The following is a 25,556-nucleotide window of genomic DNA, read 5'->3' on the forward strand; positions in this document are numbered from 1 at the left end:
CATCTAACAGAAAATGTTACGATTCTTGCATTTTTTTCAAAATTAAGTTGTTAAAATGGCCATTCAAGTGGTCCATGGAGGCAAATTTATTAAGACGGAGGAAAAAAAAAAGAAATGCATGACGTCCCTGAAAATTTAGAAATGTATTTCAGTCGTTCAAAGATAAATTTTAAAGTCAATTTAGCAGCAATAATACCCAATGTCATACATAACATGTCATATAAGCACCTCATATTGGGTACACTACAAGGAAACCTTTTAGTTGCAATTATATTTTGCAATAGTCGTTTCAAGAAAAATGCCAATCGTTTGCTTCCCTCCAAATTATAGAAATAAACTTAGATTAGGTTAACTCTGAATAGCCAAAACAACAATACCGGTATTCCAAGTTGAAAATTTGATTCAGAAACCCAGCTCACTAGAAGAGGGGAATTTACTGTAACAAAATATTACTACAGCTAATAATACGCTTTCATCACATTGTAGTGGGTCAATGTGACAACAAAAATAATTAATTAAGAATTGGTTTTATCTTCCAACAATAAAACAGCAGGAGGATATAAAATTAGGTATCTTTAAAGTTTACAAAAATTTGTTGAAGGTGATTCAGTGCTATTATCCAAAACAAATTTCATGCTGGTCTACTAAATACTTCCAGTGCAATAAATTATTTAACCTCTCTTTGTGGACTCTGGTTGCAACACAGTGGTTTCAATAATTTAAATCCCCTTCCATTAGATTTAACTTTTAAAAAACTCCATAACTTCATATTTCTGTAATAATTGTTCAAAGTCATTGAGCAAAAGCATACAAAGCTACATTTGAAAGGGGCGTAATCCCATGTTGGAGTTTTCTGGAGAAGACTTTCACAGAAATAACTCCTGTTACCTTTCCATATGTAAAAAATATTTCAACATTAGGTGCAATGAATTTTTAGCAATTGCTTTAAAGAATACTAACCATTCCTACCATTTCCAAGGATGAATAAATTAAAGTTGAATGCAGTAAGTGTAAGAAGTAAAAAAAAGTGGCATATTTTTTCAAACTGTAATCTATTTCCATTCTTGATTTAGTCCCTGGACAGTATTAAACAATGGTGGTAAAGTAAACAAACTGCCCCAAGTGGGGCTCTCTTACAAAAATGACTGGGGTTCTTTTTGTTCTTTTTTGGAGAAAAAAATGTGGATTTGTACTGCTTGTGATGCTGAGACCAAACAGCTGGCGGAGTTGCTGCAGTACATTTAAGGCTATCAATCTGAAAAATGACTGGAACTGTAAGACAATTTGGTAGATGAGCAAATAACTTTTACTTATGAATGATTCATAGGTAAAAGTGTTTGCCAGTCATTTGTCACTTTAGAACTGGTTCCTCTAAGGGGTCAGATTTCTTTAGCCTACATCCACAAAACGAGGTTCTGTTTTCTTTAAGGGTTGTTTTTAAAAAATTCCAATAAGCGGCCTGCAATTTTTATAGGGAAAACCCCTCCTGAGCAAACTGCATCCTCATGTTTGGATTCCCATTGTTTAATAACTTGAATGATATAGACAAATTTGTTCTACAATAATACTCAAATACCATTGTAGTCTTTATAGTTTACTCCTCGAGCCACCAGCTTCAACTTTGATACTTCGTTCTAAAAGTCAAAGCAACGCAAGACAAAGCATGGTGGAGGTGATGATTAATCACTTGTTTTGGTTCAAATGAACAAAAAGGAAGTCAAACTAATAATAGCACTTTAACCCTTTCACCCCTAAACCGGCCATACTTAGCATTTTACTCTGTCTAACACCAGATGAATTTCCTTTTCAATGGGGAATCCCCAGGAGTCAATGGGTTAATCACTCACTAAAAAATGTCCCAATAAAATATTATGTTCCACTAACGACCAAAACTGTACTAATAATTTGAATTACAGCTAAGGTCTGTCAAATTTCCATCTGAGTTACCTGACAGTTCTTACAGTACTTCTCAACATAAAGAAAATAAATTCCCGAATAGAAATGCTGTATATTCCAAATATCGTTACGTAAACTCTTCAAGATTTACCTGCTTCAATGAATATTTGGAATAATTTTCCTGGACTCCTGCAAACTATGTGCACTTTTTAATGGTTTGCCCTTTAAAAATAACACTCAGAAATAATAATGCAAATGCAACTGAGGCTGTTTTGCCTTATCTAAAAGACAAGACAACAATATCCTTTATTCAAACACAATCAATATTAAAGCAATAATACATGCTTGTGGGGTCATGTGCTAACTATAATAAAGATTATAACACTACAGGAAATAAAAGCTAACTATGTGACAGACATAGGATATCTACACATAAGGGATAAGAAAAATAAATCAATTGCTATCCAAAGATCATATTGCAAATACACCAAAAGGTAACGGTTGGTTGACAAGTTCCTTGTGCAAAATGGTAGGGCATGTTTGAAGTCCATCAGGACCAAGATGAGACAGACATTCACAAGAAAAGGGAATATAAATGACCTTAAAAGCAGCTATTTAAAATATTTGATACTAGGGTTACGTTCCCAATGACACAATCACATTCAAAATCAAATTCACATCTGATCGAATCATTGATCATTCATGTAGAGGTGCCGATCGTAACTGAGTAACGCAGAAAAAAATAACCTTCACGTTGAACAATATTGCCATTTCCCTGCCACCTGGTACAAGCCAATTCACACATGAACGGAAAACTTAGGAATCCTACTTTCTGCACATTACAGTAACTTTTTGTACCCGGTGGCAACAAACTTTCCACATTAAAAATTGCGTGAAAAACTCACCTGTTTCGCAGCTCTTATCTCACGAAATAAAATTTTTCAGGAGCAAATTTTCCGAGGATACTAGTTGGATTGGAGTTGCAAACGTGTTAAAAAACATAAACGTTCTCTAAGAATACATTCCACTTGAGACTGGCGTTAAAACTAGCCTTGATCGCTCTAAAAAGAACAGAAACCAACAAGCTACCGATTCTCAAACGGCAGCCATTTTTCTGTTCTTCTCGGGAGTGCTTTTTTCATGATAGCCAATGATAGTCCCGGAAACGTATCACGTGCCATTTTGCGCGACTCATGCGCAGACATTTTTCGCCAGTGAATACAAGTACGACTTTTCCGTACTGAGCATGTGCCTAAGGTTTGGAGGCCGACAATTTTCGAAGTGCGCGTGCTCAGAACGGAAAACTCGTACTCATTGGCTGATGTTACCCTGGGCATCAATTTGTGTTGTGTCAGTGAATCATATAAGTTCTATGGTCTTTGACTCAATTGGTCAGTAGACACCTGAAAACCACAATGTCGTTGGCTGATAAGACTCCGATTGGTGCGTCTCGATCCTTAGAGGGCCTGAAGCTCTGTTCAATTTCACCAAAAGCAGGCCTTCTCAAATCTATATACTCTAACCCGGACGATCTTACTTCATCATTTTATGCGACTCCAGAGTTCAAAACCATTTGCTAGTATTCTTTATAATTACGGAGCGGGTGAATTATTTCAGAAAGGATTTCCTGGATGTGAGATATTGTCAACCGACATGACGTTCGAACACCAACTGAATACTATTATACCAGAAACCCATAAGGGTTGAAACGTGTAACGGCCCCTTGTGTGCTGGGAAACAAGCTTCTGAATATTCGATTTGCTAAATACCATATTTGGAAAAACAAGAGCGAGGGGTTTCCAAATATGGTACTTAGCACTGAAACATTCAACCAATCAGTTTGCACTGAATATTCGGAAGCTGTGAACGCGCGTTACACGTTTCAACCCTTATGGGTTTCTGATTATACTTAATGTATGTTTTTAATTAGTCTATCGGATTTGAAGAAAGAAAGATGCGTTCAATTATTTTCAAAAATAATGTTGACCAACCACTGGCTCTGATCAAGGGACGAATTGTTTCATTTTCACTAAGACCTTAGACAAATGTTAAATTCACCCACGATACAGGCATTTTTGGTTAGTTTTCTTATTCAGCAATATTTAAAAAAAAGTTCATTGCTGTATATGACGATATTGGCAATTCTTATGATAGGTAATCACACGAGGCCAAATGATATTTATCCCTACTTTTACGAGGAAACTTGCGATTACTTGTTTATAACATAGACCGCAAAAGATTCTCTTATTAAGAAGGCCAAAAAGGCACCCTGTTGTACAGAGTTTCGTTGGAAGTATTTTCGGTGTTCAGTTAGCGTGTGAAAAACACACGAATCAGCTAAATGAAATTTTATTTTTGTATAAAACGCGCCAAAGCAATGAAACCAGCCCTGCTAAAAAGCATTCGCCATTAGTGAAGTTATGATACCAGCCTTTTCAATGTTTTCTAAACGTTTAAAAGTTACTCTGTAAGGTTTAAAAGTCGGCTCAGAGTCAAAAGGACACTCACTTGGGCTTTGCTGGTGCGCATGCATGCTTGTTGAATTATCTCCAGCAATACGTGACACTGCAGTGACTGAAGTTGTACACAGGGTGGCCTGAAGAAATGTGTGTGAATTTTGTGGAAAAAGCTAACTCAAGGCACTTCTTGCCTTGCTAACTATTTCCACAGCCGGTACAAGTTCAGTGTGAGGGAAAGCCAACAAAATTATAAGTATCTGTATGGGAATCCCGATAAAAGCCTAACCTTATTGCCATTGTGGGTCGCTTCCTTCCTGTGTGGTTTTTTCCAGATTCGACGCGAATTAAGCCATGGTCGGTTCCTCGGTTGTCAACGGTTATAGTAAAATACCAAGGCTGAACACTGAATTCTCAGGACGTATACAAAACATGGACCCCGGGTCCATGGACCACCCTTGTCGACCTGGTCCATGGATCCCTTCATGGACCCTGTTCATGGACTACCCCTGTGGACCACCCCTCATTTTGCAAAGTCTTACTCTCACACTCATCTGGCCATGTAGCTCAGTCGGTAGAGCAGCGGTGATCTAACCCGAGGGTCGTGGGTTCCATTTCCCACCCTAGTCAGAGTTTCTCTCTGTCCTTCCATCAGTAGGGCGAAGGCTCACATGGTTCATATGGGGTAGAAACTTACCACTTTACCGCGTTACACTCTACTCGGTAAAGGCAAACAAAGACCTGGCTCGTTACCAAGCCACAAACAAATACTCGTAACCAAGTGGGAACTCAATGGTCGCCGTGCGGTGCTTAATGTAAAAGATGATCTTTTTTATTGCAATGTTTTATCGATTCGTTTGACAATGTGTCAATAAAACGAACTCTTCAGTTATGAAAGAGAACTGTTCTGATCTGTTATGCGTATGATTGCAGGCTTGTGATATCAAGTTGACCGATGGAGTTGACCTAAGGCCTCTTGTGTTTCGGCAGCCAAAGGAATCTGTTTCGTAAATTTAAGCTGGGAACTCAAAGCATCTCTGTTAATCTTGCTTCTTACTTTTACTTTCAGGATTTTCGTGTTGCAGCGGTCACTGAATGCTTCATCTAGACTGAAGACTACCTCGCGCGTATTGTCGTTAAATTCGGTTTCTCTGAGTCCTGATTGCTTCATTTCTTAGTACAAGCCTATTGTTTATGTAAATAGAGCGGTTTTACGGAAAACCAGGCTCTGCAACGAGCTCCTTTCTACAGCAGAACCGTGTCTTGGAGAACTAACCTACGCTCCTGGCAGGCGTACCTTTAGGTCAAAAAGCCCGTCATAATCCATCAACCACGAATCCCTTATGGGGATAATAGTCTAAATTTTAATTAAAGTTCTCATTATAGCTTAAGGCTTGAGTTGTGCCGCTAATCATTAACACTTCACCAGAATGAGTGAAAAGTTGGCAGTTTTCTTTTTTTATCGCAAACAATGTAAATTTTAGCTATCGCTTTCCTTGATGTTTTACGGACTCACTAGGAGACAGTTCTTCAGGAAAGCCGCATGGGCAGAGATCATCAACCACCAACTCTTGTTTCAGTAATCCGTTTTCTTCAACGACGGTCTCACAGAGCTCGCTGTCAAGTTTGACTGATCTTCTTACTAAAGCCCCTTTTTAACGTCATTTATCTCTAAACCTTCGTCATTCTTTGAGTGCCTGTCGGCTATATTTGATTTTGCCGAAGTAAACAGCTGGTCAAAGCAATAACAATTCAATACTTTTCTGAGTGAATATTGGGCTAACATAAGCTTTTTTTTAGAAAAAAAAAACTGAGGGAAATGATTGATTGGTCTAGCTTAGACAATACTCACGTACTTCCTCCCCCCCCCCCCCCACCCCACTGTTGTTAACACACATAAATGACAGGTATGAGAGTAATATAATAGTATGTCTGTCTAAAAAGTCAAAGAAAAATCTGGGCAGTTTATTACGCCATAATGCATATTGATTTCGGTATACAGAATTGCTGTTCATTCGGTGTAGTTTCAACAGGCAGTAACGACGATACACATTGATTAAAACCCTAAACGCTATGATTGCTAATAGCCTTAATCTATGCAGGTCATGTTACAGTCAACTATGACTTGTTCAATCAAGTTTAAATTTCAAGTGTTATATAAGGTTGAGTAAAATTAATGTGCTCTCTCTTTTAGAAGTTACAAACTATGGTTTGTATCGAAAGCTGTATTGGACAATTCTCAAAGACTTCCGGTAGCATAAGAGGCTTTAGGAACTATTCTGGATTTATTTAACCAAGTCAGACCAGAGTTTTTCTATTGCCTATTTGGAGACCTTTGTTGCATAAGTTGGCTCTACTAAGTCAGTCAATAAAGACAGACTCCGTCAAGCTGCAAATAGGCTACAATTGTAGGATTATCAGTCTCCTTTTTGCAAGTTACAAAATAGTTCTCCTATTTTTGTCTCCACTGCATCTAAGAACTTAATTAAGTGGTTAGGGGCTGTGCCACGTGTTGGTTTGAGCTTAGTGGGCCATGAGATTGGTGAAGTGCTCCAGGTGCTATAATAATGTTGTCGTTTGAGATTTTAGTCCTTCGCTGCTGGTTGTGGGGCAAACAAAGTCATGACAAGGCAAACAAGTTAATTCAATAAGTGAAAAAAGATCATTTTACTATCTGCCGGTCGCTGTGAGCACATATACCTGACAATTCCTTTGGGCACCCCTGTTGGGCTTAAAAACCCCTCCACTGGTCTGAAATGGTCAGTGTGATATGCTAACCAACTGTCAGAAGTGGATTATATCAAAGAACTGTGAAACCACCAAAAAATTCTACAGTTTAAGACAATGAAACACATTTTTTTTTTAGTCCAGGAACTGTTGCCTAGACACTGTCCGCAGCAAGTTTCAAAACAAATTGTAAACTGGAAAGCTATTCAATACAACAGATAATAATAATAATAATAATAATAATAATAATAATAATAATAATAATAATAATAATAATCCTATCCTGTTTGGCTTTGTGGAGATTGCATCAATTGACTGACTTCAAATTCTAGACAGATAAAGTCCTGGAACAGTCCACTGGGGCCGGATATTGTACGCAACGAAAATACTTGTTGATATCACATGACCATTTGACACCAGGGTCAGCGAGAAGGAACAGGGGAAGATAAAAAACAATTCAAGAACTTATATACGAGATCAAGGGAATTTGGCAATGCAAAGAAGTGAGTCATTCGAGTTACAATTGGAGGGCTTGGAACAGTGAGTAGGAGCTTAGACAACGTAATGGAAAACCTAACCAGAGTTGCCCAAAGCATGGTTAGCGCTAACCAGCGTTCAACAACATGAAATGAATAGTTTCTGATACCTCTTAACCAACGGGTGGCACTAGCGAGGCTTCGAGCAACCGGCCCCTGCAAATTAGTCAAAGTTTCGCTACATTACATTAGGCTTGTTGGCTAGGGACTGCAAGAATTCTAAGAAAGGTGCAGGATACTTAAGGTCGTGGGAGACGACTTGATATCCAGTTTAGTGTAAACCGGCGTCAGATTTAAGTCTCAACCAAAGCAGAAATATTAAAAAAATAGTACTGATAGTGAGAAGAGCTTCAGAGAGGCACTGTTCGAATGGTTGCTTGAGATTGTTAGCGTACCCATATTGCGATGCGTTTGTTCGGTACCTGAAGATAGCGAGCCCCAAGGAAGCCAAACTGAGCTATATCCCAGCGTGCTTTGAGAGGAGTATCTTGTATTGTTGCATAGTGACTCTTGAGCATGACTTCATTTTGATTGCTGTCAAGTAGACATGGTTTGTTTGCAGCGGCTGGGGAGCCCACGTGAAGACCGTGGTCATAAAAACGGTATGAGTGTGTCACCTTGTTTCCCCAACAGATGATCCTCCCGGTGAATTTTGTGTCTTCCCGAGTGTGTTTAATGATATTCCAAGTGTAATCCACCTTGTCCAAAGCGTACTGGCCCCACTCATGATCCACGAACATTGAATTCCTTTTGCTGGGATTGAAGACGGCGTAAGCGTCTTCCGACGGCGTCCAATCATTGGCTGTGCCAACAAAGGTAAGCCGAACAGACTGACGGCCAGATAAGAAAAGCATCCGAATAAGCGTGTTGTTTAAATGGACTCCGGCATCAGCATCGTTTTTGATGGACATGTCAACTGTGTCTCTTTGATGAATGTCGTGGAACAGATTGCCATACAGAGGATTGCTCTTGGAGCCTAAACACATCCCCCCATTTCGGTCAGGACACACCCAACTGTAATCATCAGTTACCTTTGCAACCAGTGTCCAGCCTCCTCCCGATGTGGTCATATCACAGTAAGCACGAAACGCATTGCGTGTGTTGTCCTTGCCAACTGGGTTTATCCAGTACATACCATTGCCTCGACTCTCTCCTTTGAACAATATTTCGAGGCAAGACTTTCTGGGAGGTGAATTGTTAATCTCTCCCAGTGGGACAGTCTGCAGCTGTAACCACTGCTTCCTGCTGCAGATTCTCAGCTTCCCAGAGTTCTTGTCGTACTTAACTTCACCTTCAAGCTGTTCATTGCAAGTTACAGGGAAGGATGTGCGAATACGCGATACATACCTAACGCTTTTGTGTTCATTTGTGCAACTGTTTCCTTTTTCACCCTGAAAGAATTCAAATGATTAAATATGAGTTATCTTTGCACCTCTTATGGGATGAAAAATGCCCACAACATCGTATTGTTAAAGGCGCTGTTGCCGGCAAACTTAGCCCTCTTAAATGGATTAACGGCAAACTCCACTACATCCTACAACGGCGAGAATTATGGCTTTGCACTGACAAAAATCACATAATTTTTTGTTAGGGTTGCAGCCATAGTAATGCTTTTGTGTTTTTAAGTTCTGGCTTAGCCCGGATAATCGAATTACTGTCTCGGCACTGAGTTCTCTTATTTCTGTACCTTTTGTTCAAATAACAACACTAAGTTTCTGAAGTTAAAATTTTCTCACAGGTACGATTGTCACTTATTCCATACCAAGTTTACACGACATATATATTATATTTTGCTATTAAGCTGACAAAAATGAAATGAAAACGCCAGCTATTACAGTTTGCTGTAACTAAAATTAAAGACTGATTTTAGGCCTGGCTGAGACGAGGGGTCGTGCTTGCTTTAATTAGGGTATCAGAGGTTTCGTAACGGAACAATATTCTCGCATCCGAGTAGAGAAATTGCACCAGTGGAAACTTTCCGTGGTGGAATCATGCAAATAAATACACTATTACGAGAGGGAGAGGAACTGTATCCCTCATTATCATATCGACACCTTTTGAGTTGGTCGTTCACACAGGCAAATCAAAAATGAAAATGATGAAGGATACGATAATGTTGGATTTAGAGCTGAGCATGATATTCCACGTTCTTAAACAAATTGCGCTCTTCCACACGAGTTTCACTTGTATTTCTATTCTAGCCTTGAAAACACTAGATTCAAGGCATCCTGGCACTCAATAACCGGTGAGGATGAATGCGATAGAGATTTGGACCACCACGGCACAACTTGATCGTCCTGGCAAAGTGTACACAGCGTGAATTTAGATATTTTTATGGATATATTGTATCAGGGGATTAAATAAAGCCTTTAAAAGACGAACTTGACTGTTTTCTCCCCTCGATTCATGCTATTTTGATTGCGGCTGATATGGCACATCGCCGATCATATCAGGTCCATATCAGGACAAAAAAGTGATCCGAAGCGGTTAATCCTAATTTAGTCGTTTAAACCAAAAAGAATGTAGAGCATAATTATCCACAATGAAAGTACACGTTCTGAAGTTACTTTGAGATTTACTGTTGTACATTGGGCGATTTGTGGTACCTTGGAGATACTTATTAAAGCTGCAATTTCCTTAGGATACAACTCTTTAACACAAAAGTCCATATATCCATGATGGCGATGGACTCTTGTCTTCAATAATTAATATAGCGGCATTCCACAAAGCTAGAAGAAACTGGAAATTAATGTGATAATGTTATGTCATTTTGCCAACTTTCGTTAATAACTGAGGCTTAGCATTCAACCAAGAAACCGGCCATTGGAAAAACCTTAATGTGCCGTCTTTTGTAACAATTAATCCTAGATTTCCGTCGGGCGCCTTTCGATCGCGAATTGTCGGAAATACTAGCAGCTAGTGTTCAGTTCGGACCCGCCTTCCTTGTAAAGAACAACTTGGTTACGATTAGGCAACCTGGTGGCTTAAAGAACACGGCTTCAATAACCCCCCACAAAGGGCAAAACTCGTCGTTTTCTAATAATACACATCACTTACGTATAGTCCTCAACGGTGGCATCTATTTTTGACAATGAACAATTAAAGGAAAGCACGCATGCAAGCCGATGAGTTCAATCTTCCCTTATTTCTTGATACCCCCAAGTGAGGTCAAGTTCAGGTAGATGATTTCACGATAGCGAGTGGCAGTCATATCTTTCCTCCGTGATTTCTTTTTAAGTGGTAGATGGGGAAAACTGCGCAAAACTCTATAGAACGCCAGCCGAGAAACTTAATTTGTCCAAGACTCGCACCTCTGAAATGACGGACATGAGTCGTGCGACTGTTTTAGGCTCAATATATCGGATTTAGGACTGCCGTAAGCGATATGGTTTAAAACTCTTCACTTGCCGGCAGTTGTTGATTGCAGCTACTCCCAGCTTGATATAACAGTGTGGTTTCAGTGATTTGTAACCTAACAACGTCTTTATTATTAATTACATTATTCACTGCAGTGACCCAACGAGTAACTTCGGTAAATATCTGTTCGGAAGAAAGGTGTGCTAGAATTTTGGTATATTTAAACTCAGAGGCTTTCCGCCGGTGACGCGCGCTAAAATTGTGGACATTTTTCTGCACAGATTTCTTAGATATTTCGGGAAAGTAGTGACGAGTCTGAAGAGTACTAGAAATTTCGAAACCACATTGTAGAACGCTAGGATTTTACTGGGCAGAGTAAGAGTCAACTGTGATATTGCAAATAGCAGAAAATTTGAAGATTTGTAACTTTTATAATTTTCGCCAAAGTTTGTTGGAGAATCATATCCTAAACAATTGTCCCCTAAATTTTTCGGGAAAAAAGGACGACAACATGATATAAAATTTTTGATACGGACCTGTCAAGAGTGCTAGAACTTTCGGACGGGGCAAAATTTCTACAGGCCTAAAGTTCCCCTAGTACATTCGAACAGATAAATGTCTAGTAGGGTGGCTATAAGCTCACTAAACAGTGGAAACCATTTTAGGCAATTCTAATATATTTGAAGACATCTTGTCTTTGGGTGCCTCTGATGAAATTTTATCCTTCAGGTCTCAGCTTAGCTTTCGTACCTTGGAGCCTTGGCTTCCCTTGTCTCCTCGAGGTCCCGTCTCACCCTTAAAAAACGAAAATAACCCTGAATACGAGAATGCTCCAACATGGGCCGCTCAGTTGTGCATACAAATAAAAGTGAGATCGCAAATGGCACAGGGTATTGCCAGCGATGTTTATGGCTCCTCGCTTTGCGTTCTTAAGTCAGGAAGAATAACTATTGGACTGTTGAAAGTCATTTGATTTTTTATTGAAACGGAGGAATGGAAAGAAAAGTAAGTGGAGCGCGTTTTCGAGTTTAATTTTCTGATGCACCGAGATACTACAGCGTTATTTAGTAACTGTTATATAGGTCGCAGGCCTTATATTTGTCCAAAATTAATATGCTCATACGAGCATGCAGTTTCTTTAATGGAGCTCTTGAGAGATTACACAAACAGGTGGTTAGTTTATGCACGCAACGAAAGATTACAAAACATTTATTAACGGGGCGAAAATTGCCACTTGTTTGACAGTGCAATTGCTCTTCAAAAAGTCATTAAGATGCTAAGCTTGCATAACGTACCCTTTCTCCTCGAAGAGCAGTAACTCCTGACAAATACACCTCTCCGAGTTTGATCCTTCTAGAGGATAGCATAAGCTGGCCACGCACTGGTTGTAGAACTGCTCTTGCATCCTTATTCTCCCTTTAGGAAATTGGAGAGATCGGCAAGATTAATGAAAATAATAATAACAATTATAAACGAACCTGTGAGCGACAAATAGTTACTTGAAACCTCATTAAAACTTCACCAAGCACAAATAACGGGTAAACGACTTAAAAGAGACACTTACGCGGAAGCAAGCAAAATGATTGCGGAATGAAAGGAAATGCATAGTACGGTAAATCCTTGAGCGAAAAGAGAGGCTTGAGTCATCGTTTCCACTCTGATTGAAGTCTGAAATCAAGTGACTAAACGCTCTCGCATCGCGAGCTTACGTAACAGCGATGAATTGATTGGATAACAAGCATGACATGCCCACGTCACTCAACTGATGATAGCTTAGTTTCGTGCGATTTGCACACTGTCATGCTCTGTGATCTCCTTTCTACGTAAAGAATTAACAGTTCCTTAAACCCCGGAAATAGGCTAAAAAAGGTATTGCTTGAATGCAGGCAATTTGGAGCTCGTTTCCTGTAGATTTCGCATGCGACAGAGGGCCAATTGGAAAATATAGACTGGACTCTGGACTGGACTGGACTATGAACTAGACTGGACTAGACTGGGTGGGGGAGGGGAGGGGGAGCGGGCTTCGTTTTTTTATTATCACCTTTGGTTTGTTTTTGGTTATATTTTTTGATTACTTCCAAGTTGGGTGAGCCACTAAAGTAATAGGGTAAAACGGTGTGAGCCGTCAATCAACGAAATTGATTGGCAGCTCTATTAGCCATTTACTTTACTCAATAATTGCAGGAACTCCTTCTGTCTGTAGTTTCTGTCACCTGTCACCCCGTGCCACCCAGTCTAGTCCAGTCCAGTCCAATCCAGGTCAGAGTCCAGTCCAGTCCAGTTCAGTCCAGTCCAGAGTCCACTTTCTATTTTCCAACTGGCCTGTCTACCTCTTCAATGAACACTCAATTCCAAATAAATAATTATGATATCACTACTAGCGTTTCCTTTTGTTTCCACCAGATAAGGATTTTGCTCATTCGTCGGAGGCCAAAGGAATAAGAGAACATTTGCAAACTCAGTATGAAGACACGTTAACAGAGTTATGATTAAGATTAGAAAGATGCCGTCTCTAACATCTCCGCAGATTATTTTTTGTGGAGGTCTTGAAGAGAAACATAAAAATATGATAAAAAATTTCATCTGCACACTTCAACTTGAGTCCATGACAATAGCTTATAAATTAACAGATAAATTAAATAGCAGGGCTAACTAGAAAACCGTATTCGATTTTTCTTTTTCTTTTTCATCCTATTCTTGTTTCTTGTACTGTTTTTCATTATATTTTCTTCTTGAGCCCATAAAATAATAATAATAATAATAATAATAATAATAATAATAATAATAATAATATTATTATTATTATTACTATTATCAACAGACCAAAGCGTACCTCATTGGAGCAGCAGAGCGCGTGCAGTGAATATGAACGTCGCGAGACGTGTTCGAAAACGCCATTCCGGAATTGGGCAGGGAACAGGGGCTAGCTAGTTTCAAATTTAAACCAATCGATAAATTGACACCATCATCTTAAAGATAACATTCAGATTAGCCATCTGCCTGAGTTTGATGCTTTTAGGTCGAACAGAGACCAAGTTACGGACTTTTAAACATAGTTTAAAATCCATACATACTTCTCATATAATTTAGAGGCTGCGTACCCCAAAACCAGATAAAGTCTTAAAATGTTTTACGATTTCTGTAATATTCATAAAAATAGGCAAACAAAGGGTTTTTTACCACACCTATTTCCAAATAGTAGGTCCATGACAGGATTTCCCAATTGTCCCAAATCTGATAAAATTTTTTAAGAGTTTATATGGTTTTGGGGGACGCAGCCTCAACATTAGAGAAGTTTGTAGGGATTTTAAATATGTTTTAAAGTCCGTGACTTGGTCTCTGTTCGACCTAAAAGCATCAAACTTGGGCATATGGCCAATCTCAATGTTATCTTTCATGTGATGGTGTCAATTTATTGATTGGTTTTAATTTGAAACTCGCCCCAGTTTTCTGCGCAATTCCAGAATGGCCTATGCATACGGCCAATTTCAAAATCTGGCTTCTGAAAAACCAGATGTTTCATAGCCAGGGTGAATTTCTACAAAGTAAAATTGCAAATTTTCTTCTCCTGTCATTCGGATATAAAAGTATTGAACACCTCCAGATAAATATGTTTGTGTTGTTATTTTGAATTATCTCTCATTGCCGCGCCTCTCTGTTATCCTCTGCTTCGGCAGATTAAAGCTATATACACCCAGATTCATGGAGCCTGTATTGTTTGATTTGTCACAGTCATATTGTCTTCGCAAAGAAAAATGACATGACTTCCTCAGTCTACTGATTTCTTAAAGAAAAAAGATTAGAATTACGTATTGATGTTTCAACGAGTAAACGAAATGCAGTGCGTTCGGCGAAGGAGAACGAAAGCCATCGTCATGTGATCATTGCTTGTCACAAGGAAGTTAGGCCTTGTCGCTCATGTTGTTACTACTTTACTTGGAAAATCTCATTATCCGAAACACTTAAAGGTGTTGCTGAGCGTTGTCAACTCATTGAATCACGAAACTGGTAATGAAATAAATGTAGTTGTATTTGAAGTGCTAGTTATAGATGTGGTCCTCGCACGTAACTAGACAATTTGAGAAATTGTATGTTATTGACACCTGAAAAATTCAAGCGACTTCAACGGGACTCAAACCCATGACCCAGACTGTGATCGGCCAGTGCAATACTCTATCAATTGAGCATGCGCACTAGCTGAGGGAACCTTTCGACATGTATTGTAAAGAAACGGTAGTTCAAAGAGAGGATAAAATTTGTGTTATATTGAACTCTATCTTTGGAATGATAATTAAAATATTAAATTAGCAGCTAGGTTTATTCACAAAAAAAAAATACGCAAGCGAGGAAGCCTACAAAAAATTTGTGATTATAATACTAATAATTTATTGCTATGAATTATGATTGCTACATATCATTTATAATCATTTATCATTTCATTTCAAAATAAAAATGAATTATCATAGTACTTCAACGGTTCATGAGGGGACCAGGCAGAGAGAATACGTCAAAGAATGGAGTCAAACTGAATGCAGGGAAAGTTTGCAAATTATGATTTCAGCATGGCTTCTGATACACCCTAGAACCCATAAGAATTTCTTTATCCAAGTTTCTAGAGAAAATCGACTAGTTGTCGATGTCACCAGCATGATCCGATGGACCTCTTCAAAATCAAAATCTCCCAGTGCAAAGTACTGAGTCTCTCGATATGGTCAAATTATTTCTTTCGGGGAAACGTGAAACCATTTAATCTAGGCTTAATGTCATGAAGTAGTGTCATATGTAAACTTGAAACAACAGACGTGAAACAATTTTTAATGTTAAAGTAATTTGTATTATTTGGGGTCAGAGTGGTCAGGTAGTACGGAAACTGGCTTTTGAACCGATTTCCATTGAATCTACCGAAGCGAAGCATAACTGAGGTGCGGCAATATGCGATAAAGCAAATATTTAAACATTAACACATTTTAGAATCTCCTGAGAAGCAGGTTGAGGTATTTAATAAATTCTTGATATCCGGCTGACAACCGTGGAAAGAGTGAGAAAAAGAGTAGCACAATGAGCAAGCAATTCAACTTATGCCTTACAAAAGTCTCGTTACCTAATTGGTCATAAAGAACGCATTCAGTTGTTTTAATACATACTGAATAAAGCGCTTTCCGGTTCTAATTGAAGATTAAACGTTGAACGCCGTTAAGTGATTAATTTAGCCTTTTATAAGCCATTAGGGCGGGCTCAAAGTGTGGCATACAGATAAAATCTTCGTTTTATTTGTTTTGTTCAACAACATGAGCTATGCTAACCTTCTGGGATGTTAAAAGGCCCTCTTTTATTTAAATCATAGCTTCCTTTTTGTCTTTAAACTTCGCTCGAAAATGATCGTTTGATTTAGTCATCATTTAAGACAAATGTTCTCTATTAAAGCTGCTTTGGGGCACCGCCGAACGAACAAAACCCTTATCTCGTGTCAACAGAAGGAAGCGCTATGCCACCAACTGGTAGCGATGTAATTGGGAACCTGACATGGAGTGTCCGTCGAACGGGGATAAAGATTGAGTTCGCGAAGTGAGAAATCTGCGGGAAATGAGCTTCAAATGGCCTGCATTCAAGCAATACCTTCCTTAGCCCATTTCCGGTGTTTATGGAACTGTTAATCATTTACACAAAGAAGAGATCGAAGAGCATACCAGTGTGCGAATAGCGCGAAGTCTTGAGTGACTGGGGCATGACATGCTTCTTATCCAATCAATTTACTGCGTGCTTTGTTGGTTTGCTGCCAGTGCTCTTAGTCACTTGCTATCAGACTCAAGTCAGAGTGGTAACAATGCCGCAGGCCTCGCTTCTCGTTCTAGGATTGACCCTGCTATGTATCGCTTTTCATCCCGAAGGTATTTCACTAGCTTCCAAGCACTCCAGGTAAGTGGAACAAATTTATATGCCATCTTTAATTAATCACATTCATATGCGGCCGGTGTGCCTGATAAAATTTTGATGAAGTTTGAGGTAGTTATCTGTCGCGCGCTGATTTGTTAATATTTTTTATTAACCTTGTACAATTTTTCCAATTTTCCCGTTAGGGAACATAAGGACGCAAGACTTACGTTGAGGCCGGAGCGTGGCCATCTTATGCTATCCGCTAGAAAGATCAAACTCGGAGAGGTGTATTTGTCGGGAATTCCTTCTCTGCGAGGAGAAAGGGTAGGCAAAATATGCCTAGTATCTTTATGACACTTTGGACATCAATTATGCTTCCATTAAAAAAAAACCGTGTGATGGTTTTCGCCTCGTTATTTACCTTGAACGCTCGAAATTCGTCTAGTGTGTCAATAAAACGAAGTTACTGATTACAGCACTCATTCAAGAGCTTCGTGATATAACTGTAAGCCGATATCAGCAAATGGCTACATTTACTACTGGAGACGAGCTCTTGTTTTCTTTCTATTTGGCCAATATAACAATTAATTATACTTTGTGTACCATTGGAACACATCCACCGTTCCATGTTCCTTGAAAGGTGAAGATCGTGTTAGAAAAGGTGGATAGGACAAAACTGGAAGGCAACTTCTAGCCATTTCCTCCAATTCTATTCATTGTTATTCAAGTGTGAGCGAAATGACAAGCATTTATCGGGGAACAGGTGTTCATACGCAAAATGTGTTTAGTTCGGTGGCAATCTTATGCTGTTAGCAAGTTAAGTTTGAGAGACCTCTTCTATTTCCAATTTTCAGTGCTGTTTATTTTCTTTTCTCAGGGTGAAAGGGGACCACAAGGAGACAAAGGAAGTCAAGGCCCCAAGGTATAAAACCTTAACTATGTGCCGTCAATTTGCTCGCGTTTATTTCGTACGGTAATTAATATTGCTAAGCTTGATTTTGTTGAATTGCTGTAGCACTCAATTTAAGACTGAACCGCGCTGACAAAGAGGGAAATTAAAATACACGATTTGCTCTGAGAAAAGTGGTAGCAATTACTGTCGGCAAGAAGCGAGCCTTCAACTGTATCGCTTACAACTTCCTTATTAAGATCTTGAAGTCGACCTGCGTCTTCAACAATTTGGGGGCTCGAGAGTTTGACTTCCCGAGAACGTTTCGCAGTGCTTTGTTTGTTATCATTATTATTGGAACTCTCGAAAGTGTCTAAGTGTTGTCGAACAGTCTCAACTCTCAAATTGTTTCATCCACTTTACCGCTATCTCACGGAGGTCATTCCAATGTTTCATGGCATAAAACGTCACATGAGGACTCATGAGATTGGTTCGCGTGCAGTGAAAATACAGATTGTTCTTCCAAAAAAAGCCGTGATACGAATCGCTATAGAAAGTGTTTGAGATAGAATGAAAGACATCTGGAGCACTATCGCTTCTTAGGTACAAGTAATTCTGACCAAAGTCAATAGCAAATACCGGGTGGAATTTCCTTCTTAAGGAAATCTAGGATTTCAGCCTACGGAGTAGTATACAGTAGTATATGACAGATTTCGCTGTTCATAAATTTTAAAGTCTCTGGACTGAAAGAAGCGTAAAACAATCTTATTTCTGCTTGCTGAGGTATAAATATTCGGTCTTAAGTGAAAAGTCCTCAAGTTATGTCGGTTGAAGGTAGTTAAAACGTGTCATCATCACTACTATTTCGTAGAGTGTGGTGTCAGTGGCGCGCTCATGAAAAAAAAAAAAAAACAAATCACTTTCGACTACAGATATATAACACCCATCGGAAATCGACGCGGGGCGTTCAAAAAAACTTTTTGAGGGCAACAAGCACGCGAAATACAGTGTTTGTGCAAGGATTCGATGTTAAGTAACCGCGCATGCCATGTCGATTTACATAATTATGGGGGCTAGGATGTAATTTCATGACACCCAAAAAGTAGAATCAAACATTGCAATAACCACTTAAAACTTTTGAACAATGTAAGAGCAATACAGCAAAAAGAAAGAAGAGAATGGATGGACACAAGTGGACAAGATTGAAACGGATTGCATTTGGGTAATCTTGAAAAAAAGTCGGCCCAACGTTTTCAAGTTTATGGCAAATCGCGTTGATAAATTAAAAGTCGTTTTTGCTCAGAATCATCGTGTTTGTGTTGTAAGGGTAATTTATCAGTTAAGGAATTCCACATTACCCCATTTCTCTAAACACCATAAAATAACGTGACACAGTCCCTTTAAACACAGAAGATCTATCCGGCATTTGTGGAGTAGGAATACAACTAGGCTAAGCCTTAATTGTGCTCCAGTTCAAAATTTAAGGGCAATTCGCTTAATAACGGGAGACTTAACAATGCATGCAAGATGTCATGTAAGAGCTGCTTTCGCTTCCAGACCGTCTTCTGGGTCAATGAAAAAAAGCCTTAAGTTTAAGCTTCAAGTTCACCACAGTTTTATTTCAGATATCGTCCACGTACTTTGAGAATAAATGACTAATTTGTGGCTAACCGAGGTCTCCTGGTTTGAGGGAAATAATATAACTGCGTTGGGGGGTTTTCGCTCATTGCTCTCATGTGCATTTCCGGCCTAATTTCACCTTTTTCTTACGTTGGTGACCGTGTTGAAATTTGGTCAAATCGAGATGTGAATTAGCCAAATTGGTAATAAAAATATACAAAAAATAAAAAAAATAAAATAAAAATGAAATAAATTAATATTTATATTGCGCATTTTCTATAAGAATAATCAAACGCGCATTACAGACATTACAATAAATTTAAAAATAAATTAAAAATAAAAACTTACTTACAATTATTATGGAATGAAAAAGAAGAAAAATACACTATTTACAATTAGAAAAGTAATTAGCTAAAAAACTGTAAAAATGTAGGTATAAAATAGTTGCACCAACAAAATTACTTGCTGAATAAAATGTCTCAAGTTTCCGTTTAAAATCACTTGTGGTGCGAGCAATTATTCCCTTTATTACAAAATTGAACAGTTTGTTATGCGCCCATAACTCAGAGAGTCTAAATGGCATTTTTAATTAACGTCACGGCATTGTCAGACACCAGTTTATTATTCGGTCTATTTGCAAGGAGGGAGGGTGTCCCGGCTTACCTAGCAACCGTGGGAGGGCCAACTTTTCATACGTTTCTGTTGAAGTCGCAGTCAAGCGTTTCCATGCTACCTAAACGTGGTGACCCGCCTTCTCCGTGTCTACTTGCCCGAGGCAACCTTCTAGGAGGGCTATCTTTTTGCCAAGTAAACGGTTCTTGCCTGGTTACCCTGGCTACGCGTGATAAGAAGACCGCGAAATCATGGTGGCGCGAAATTACAGACCATCCTGGGAAATTGTGTCGTTATCGCTCACCAATAACATCTGCTGAACGGAATGACAGTGAATCTGGAGAAATAAAGTAACAGCGGAACAAGTGATAAACAATTTAAACTTGCCGACAAAACGTTTCTTGTTTGTTTAGGCAAGTTTATGTTTTTCTTCTCTAAAGGTTTACTTCCAAATTCATTTAATGACATGTTTACACTGGCTAATTATATTCATCCTTATAATACTAGAAACTCATCCAATTGCAATTTTTATATTCCATTAGTTCGAACTAATATACGAAAATTTTCAATCCGCTTCCAAGGCCCTAAATTTTTCATTTCTCTTGACAGTCAAATTAAGTCATCTGGATCTACCGCTCAGTTTTGCAAAAACCTTGAAAGATTTCTTCTTTATCGTTAGTAGCATCAAATTGTTCGAAGTATTTACGCTTTTGTATTTTTGTGGATAAATGTGTGTGTGCACTCTTTCGTCTTTTTAATAATATATTGTATTACGTCCCAGTGCTATCTTAAACTTAATTTCTTAGTCTAATTTGAGGAAGCCCATAGCTCCATAAGCTCTTATAGTTTCTTTATGGGCTTCCTCGCCTTATTTTACAATTTGTTGTATTTTCTTTATTAAATCGGATACATTATATGTAATCATGGCAAATAAAACCTTGAAACCTTGAAACCTTGTTGTGCTTAGCGGCCACTCAACGGAAAAAAGCCCAGTGATCATATCCCGCTTAGGTGAGTTGAACGTAAAGGCGGGCTACGTTTTAACCCTCCAAGCCGGGTAACTCGGTCAGCCATGGTACTCTCCCTCCATATTAACATGCCTTTAGACAAGTTTTTAATTAGGACAGCAGGAGTAACTGTTGTCCGATCCCAAGGGTACCGTGAGTCAATTACGTAACATTTATGATTGGCTGGAAATGTATGGTTTCGCGGGAACATCAAGATAGATAACTTTGTCATGGGTTCGTGATTTTGTAAGGTTATTCTGGTGGTAGTTTTACATTGGAAAGCGTTAATACCTCAATCTTTGCCTTTTAATACCTGTTCTCTTGAATTTGTAGATTACCTTCCACTTCCTGATATAAAATCATTAATATGTAAAATCTGTATCTGGTTGTGTTTATTGTTTATTGTTACACATCAAACTCTGAAGAATACATGAGAACAGCCAAAGCCGGAGGCTTAAATGGCATATGGTCAGCAAAGATAATTTGAAAAATTTGCATGAATAGAAGAAGGCTTTAGCTAAAATACTTATGTAGCTAACTGGGTTATTTTATAACAACAAATACAGTCGAAGCACAGCTTCTTCTGGTCGCTACAGCTAAGGCAGTGTCGTAATTTCGTTTTGTGGGAATACAGATCAAACAAAATGCGAAAATGTTCCATTTCGACAATCCAGATCCTAGCAATATGGCGGAAAAATTGTCACATGACTCTAGTTGATGGCCTAGTTTCCACAAATCTCCTAAAGCTCAGTTACTTAGGGTGGAGCATCCGAACAATCCGAAGGTTGTAGGTTCGAATCCTCAAATGAGCACTTGGATTTTTTCCAAATATCCTCGGGCCACCAGCGAAAATAAATCCCTTTATATAAAAAGAATATTTTTTCTTAAACCTTATATATAACACCATCTCTCCGCCGGAAGATGGAAGAGAATCTCTCTTCACGCATACAGGCTGGCATTACACCGTGATTCTAGGTCTGTTTTTGCATAGAATGAAAACTACAACCATAAAAAGCATTCTGTCTTTACAATCGATAATATGTTGGTGTCAACGAAGTTTTGAGTTTGATAAAAAGTTACAAAGGTAACCCAAGTTATTATTCGATCTTCCAGGGTGTAAAAGGGGACAGCTGTACAGATGAACACAAGAGCGTTGGGCTTGCATCACGTCTGCCCACATCTAACTCGGAAACTTGTAGTGCACGGCTTGAAGGTGAAGTTAGGTATGACACGAAATCCAGGACGCTAAATATCTGCAGCAGAAAGCAGTGGCTACAATTGCAGACTGTCCTTCTAGGAGAGATTAACAATTCACCTCCCAGAAAGTCTTGCCTCGAAATATTGTTCAGTGGAGAGAGCCGGGGAAATGGTATGTACTGGATAAACCCAGTTGGTAAGGACAACACACGCAATGCGTTTCGTGCTTACTGTGATATGACCACATCGGGAGGAGGCTGGACTCTGGTTGCTAAGGTAACTGATGACTACAGTTGGGTGTGTCCTGACCGTGAGGGGGGCATGTGCTTACGCTCGAAGACCAATCCTCTGCATGGCAATCTGTTCCACGACATTCATCTGAGAGACACGGTTGATTTGTCCATCAAAAACGATGCTGATGCCGGAGTCCATTTAAACAACACGCTCATTCGGTTGCTTTTCTTATCTGGGCGTCAGTCTGTTCGGTTTACCTTTGTTGGCACAGCCAATGATTGGACGCCGTCGGAAGACGCCTACGCCACCTTCAACCCTAGCAAAAAGAATTCAATGTTCGTGGATCATGAGTGGGGCCAGTACAATTTGGACAAAGTGGATTATACTTGGAATATCATCAAACACACTCGTAAAGACAAGACATTCACTGGGAGGATCATCTGTTGGGGAAACAAGGTGACACACTCATACCGCTTTTATGACCACGGTCTTCACGTGGGCTCCCCTGCCGCTGCAAACAAACCATGTCTACTTGATAATAATCAAAACGAAGTCATGCTCAAGAGTCACTATGCAACACTACAAGACACTCCTCTTAAAGCACGCTGGGATATTGCTCAGTTTGGCTTCCTTGGGGCTCGCTATATTAAGGTACCGAACAAACGCATTGCAATATGGGTGCGATGAAGGCAGGCTACTGGCGTCTCTTTGCGTCGTTTGCTCCTTGTCCTTTTTGGTCGCCTTTGTTCTTTCACTCCCTTTATGGCAGGAGCCATTACTCCAATGAATTGCAACAATCAACGTTAAAACTTACGTAAAAGAGCAAAGTTCAATAGGCAATTTTCGCGATGGCCTCATTTGACTACAACTACCACAATGCAGTTTGTTTTTCTTTTCATGTTTAAATTTTGTATTCCCAGTGGGGTAAAAATAACAATAGCTCTAATTAACATGAGACAAACGAAACCTGAGGGATTCTGGTACTTGAAGTCAAATGGTGTTATCATGCAAAGATTTGTTTCCTTCAACATTTCAAAGTTCCTCGGCTTTTTCATCCAACGCTTTCGAATTTATTTTTGTTGCGTGACAGTGAAACTATCTGTAGTTGCGAAATGAAAAACAGAGTATTTCTTTGTAACAAGATCATATCGCGCATTTTAATTCCTTCATTAAGGCATAAGCACAATTCCTTGCGCATTTGACCACAATCCCTTGCGTGTCGAAGAAAAATGTGTTCCCCAGATTACAGAGTTGCCTCGTTCGTTCGCTTCAGCCTCATTCACTGAGGGCAGAAATTATTATTTTTTTTGCTCGATGGCGTTGTTGTTATATAAGCTTTAGGGTGAAAAGTCTGAATATTATATAGCAAGACTGTGCATGCATGATAAGCGCTCGCGGTATAACTGTATGAAAAGGCGGTATAATTTCACAGCCGGTGTTTTTCCTGAAGGATGAGGACTCTGTGAATAAACGACTCCTACAAACATACAAACCGGTTTTTCAGCGGTTTCCGTGAAAGAACGGCTTGTGATAAATTGCTCCAAATACAACTGACCCAATTTTAATGAATGCTTTCAAACAAACTTTCATTATCCTTTCTACGTGTCCCCCAGCCAGCTAATTTTGCACCAAGTTTACAAACTTTGGTTGTTATAAATGGTCAACTTTTGTAGAGCTAGGCTGAAAAAACTGCGTGAGAAGATTTCGAGAGCGCGTCACTTGATGTTCGTAAAAAGTTGCACCTCGCACGAAATAACCTATAGAATCTAGGGTACACGGGGTTGAGAGGGGAGGGGGGGGGGGGGGCGGCACCTTACGCGTTGCTTATTTGAATGCCCCAGAGAAGAGTTCACTTGCGTCCTGGAAAACAACGTCTCATCGATAACTTTAAAAGCACGATCGACATTTGACTTCAACCACCATAGTGCAACGTGCTTTGAAAAGAAAAACAGGACTTCTTGTAACTTGAAACTGCATCTACTTTAAAAAAAAAGACGTGATTTTTTTTTTGAGGATGAAAAATTATAATTTTAGTACTGGTGAGTCGTGAGTCCAGGGGTATTAATCATCTGATCATAGCGCTTTAACGTAATGAGGACACAGAAGGAACTTGATAACAACGAAACAACCACGCACATCAACCATTAACCATGTTTGATGCAAACCTTGGTAAAGATTTTTCAAAGTGCTTCAGTTACTTCAAGTGCTTTATTTATTACCTAATCAGAGATACCTTCTGAAATTGAAAGGTTAAGAGAAGAAAGGCAGCGAAGAGCATCAGGAAAAAATGCTGGGGATGCGGCTTTTTAGATGATTTGTTATCGGTGTAACCAGAATCGAGGAAAGTGATACATATTGAACATTACTTTAGGTTATCAAATTCACAAGTTTGCCGACCCCCTGCCTCACGAGATGATGAGGCGACAATGATTGGTCACAGGTTCGGAACCCGACAGTGAATGACAACTTTTTGATTGCTGACGAAAATGACCCTCTTATTGGATTATGCCCACTCGACTATGTTTTGAGTAATATGAGTATGACGTAATATCAGAAACCCATAAGGGTTGAAACGTGTAACGCGCGTTCACAGCTTCCGAATATTCAGTGCGAACTGATTGGTTGAATGTTTCAGTGCTAAGTACCATATTTGGAAACCCCTCGCTCTTGTTGTTCCAAATATGGTACTTAGCAAATTGAATGTTCAGAAGCTTGTTTCCCAGCACACAAGAGGCCGTTACACGTTTCAACCCTTATGGGTTTCTGGTTATATGCATCAGTAACGGGTTCTCCGGTTTTTCCCTGTCTTCGAAAACCAACATTTGATTTGTTCTGATTTTAGTTGATTTGTTGTCTCCCCAATTAGTAGAGCATTCGTACACGGCTAAATAACCTTGAGACTTAGACAGAAGTGATTACTATTAGTGTTTTTATTATCATTATTATTGTCTCTCCCCATTCTTCCTCGCCGTTTCTACACTGGCTCCAGACCTTACCGCGTTGCTTTTCGTTTGTATACGCGTTGCTTGCGTTCGCAAAAAATACGACTGTTTTTGCAATCTATTCGCACACAGTCACCGAACCCATGCCCATAAACACATTGATTTAAGATGTTAATCACTTTTTTCAGAACATTTTGTTTCGAAGTGCC

At 39.2% G+C, this 25,556-nt stretch overlaps 2 protein-coding genes and 1 long non-coding RNA gene across 3 annotated transcripts in view; 1 reads left to right on the forward strand and 2 right to left on the reverse strand.

Annotated features, from left to right (window-relative positions):
• Positions 1-7,002: 7,002 nt before the first annotated feature.
• Positions 7,003-12,668, reverse strand: LOC137976059 (uncharacterized). The gene is made up of 4 exons (XM_068823327.1): positions 12,537-12,668; positions 12,268-12,388; positions 11,723-11,767; positions 7,003-9,006 (listed from the first exon to the last, which is right to left on the reverse strand). Exons 1-4 carry the CDS (start codon positions 12,617-12,619, stop codon positions 8,002-8,004), a joined length of 1,254 nt encoding a protein of 417 aa, XP_068679428.1. The 5' UTR covers positions 12,620-12,668; the 3' UTR covers positions 7,003-8,001.
• A 3,910-nt stretch (positions 12,669-16,578) lies between these two features.
• On the forward strand, positions 16,579-23,972 carry LOC137976069 (uncharacterized). The gene is made up of 4 exons (XM_068823337.1): positions 16,579-16,888; positions 17,050-17,170; positions 17,724-17,768; positions 22,088-23,972. Exons 1-4 carry the CDS (start codon positions 16,698-16,700, stop codon positions 23,090-23,092), a joined length of 1,362 nt encoding a protein of 453 aa, XP_068679438.1. The 5' UTR covers positions 16,579-16,697; the 3' UTR covers positions 23,093-23,972.
• Positions 23,973-24,717: 745 nt separating this feature from the next.
• LOC137976079 (uncharacterized) overlaps positions 24,718-25,556 on the reverse strand; it is a 5,852-nt gene continuing 5,013 nt past the window's right edge. Inside the window, exon 3 of the long non-coding RNA XR_011117692.1 lies at positions 24,718-25,556. This exon is cut by the window's right edge and continues 326 nt beyond it. This is a non-coding gene — a long non-coding RNA (uncharacterized lncRNA).

This window comes from Montipora foliosa, chromosome 1 (assembly GCF_036669935.1).
Source record: "Montipora foliosa isolate CH-2021 chromosome 1, ASM3666993v2, whole genome shotgun sequence".
NCBI classification, from domain to species: domain Eukaryota; kingdom Metazoa; phylum Cnidaria; class Anthozoa; order Scleractinia; family Acroporidae; genus Montipora; species Montipora foliosa.

Excerpts from the sequence above, each read along its gene's own strand:
- LOC137976059 (XM_068823327.1), bottom strand. The coding sequence starts at position 12,619 with ATGACTCAAGCCTCTCTTTTCGCTCAAGGATTTACCGTACTATGCATT. Across the intron at positions 11,768-12,267 it reads CTGCTCTTCGAGGAGAAAGG|GGTGAGACGGGACCTCGAGG; the intron begins GTACGTTATGCA and ends TCGTTTTTTAAG. Across the intron at positions 9,007-11,722 it reads AGGGAAGCCAAGGCTCCAAG|GGTGAAAAAGGAAACAGTTG; the intron begins GTACGAAAGCTA and ends GAATTCTTTCAG.
- LOC137976069 (XM_068823337.1), top strand. The coding sequence starts at position 16,698 with ATGACATGCTTCTTATCCAATCAATTTACTGCGTGCTTTGTTGGTTTG. Across the intron at positions 16,889-17,049 it reads CTAGCTTCCAAGCACTCCAG|GGAACATAAGGACGCAAGAC; the intron begins GTAAGTGGAACA and ends TTTTCCCGTTAG. Across the intron at positions 17,171-17,723 it reads CTTCTCTGCGAGGAGAAAGG|GGTGAAAGGGGACCACAAGG; the intron begins GTAGGCAAAATA and ends TTCTTTTCTCAG.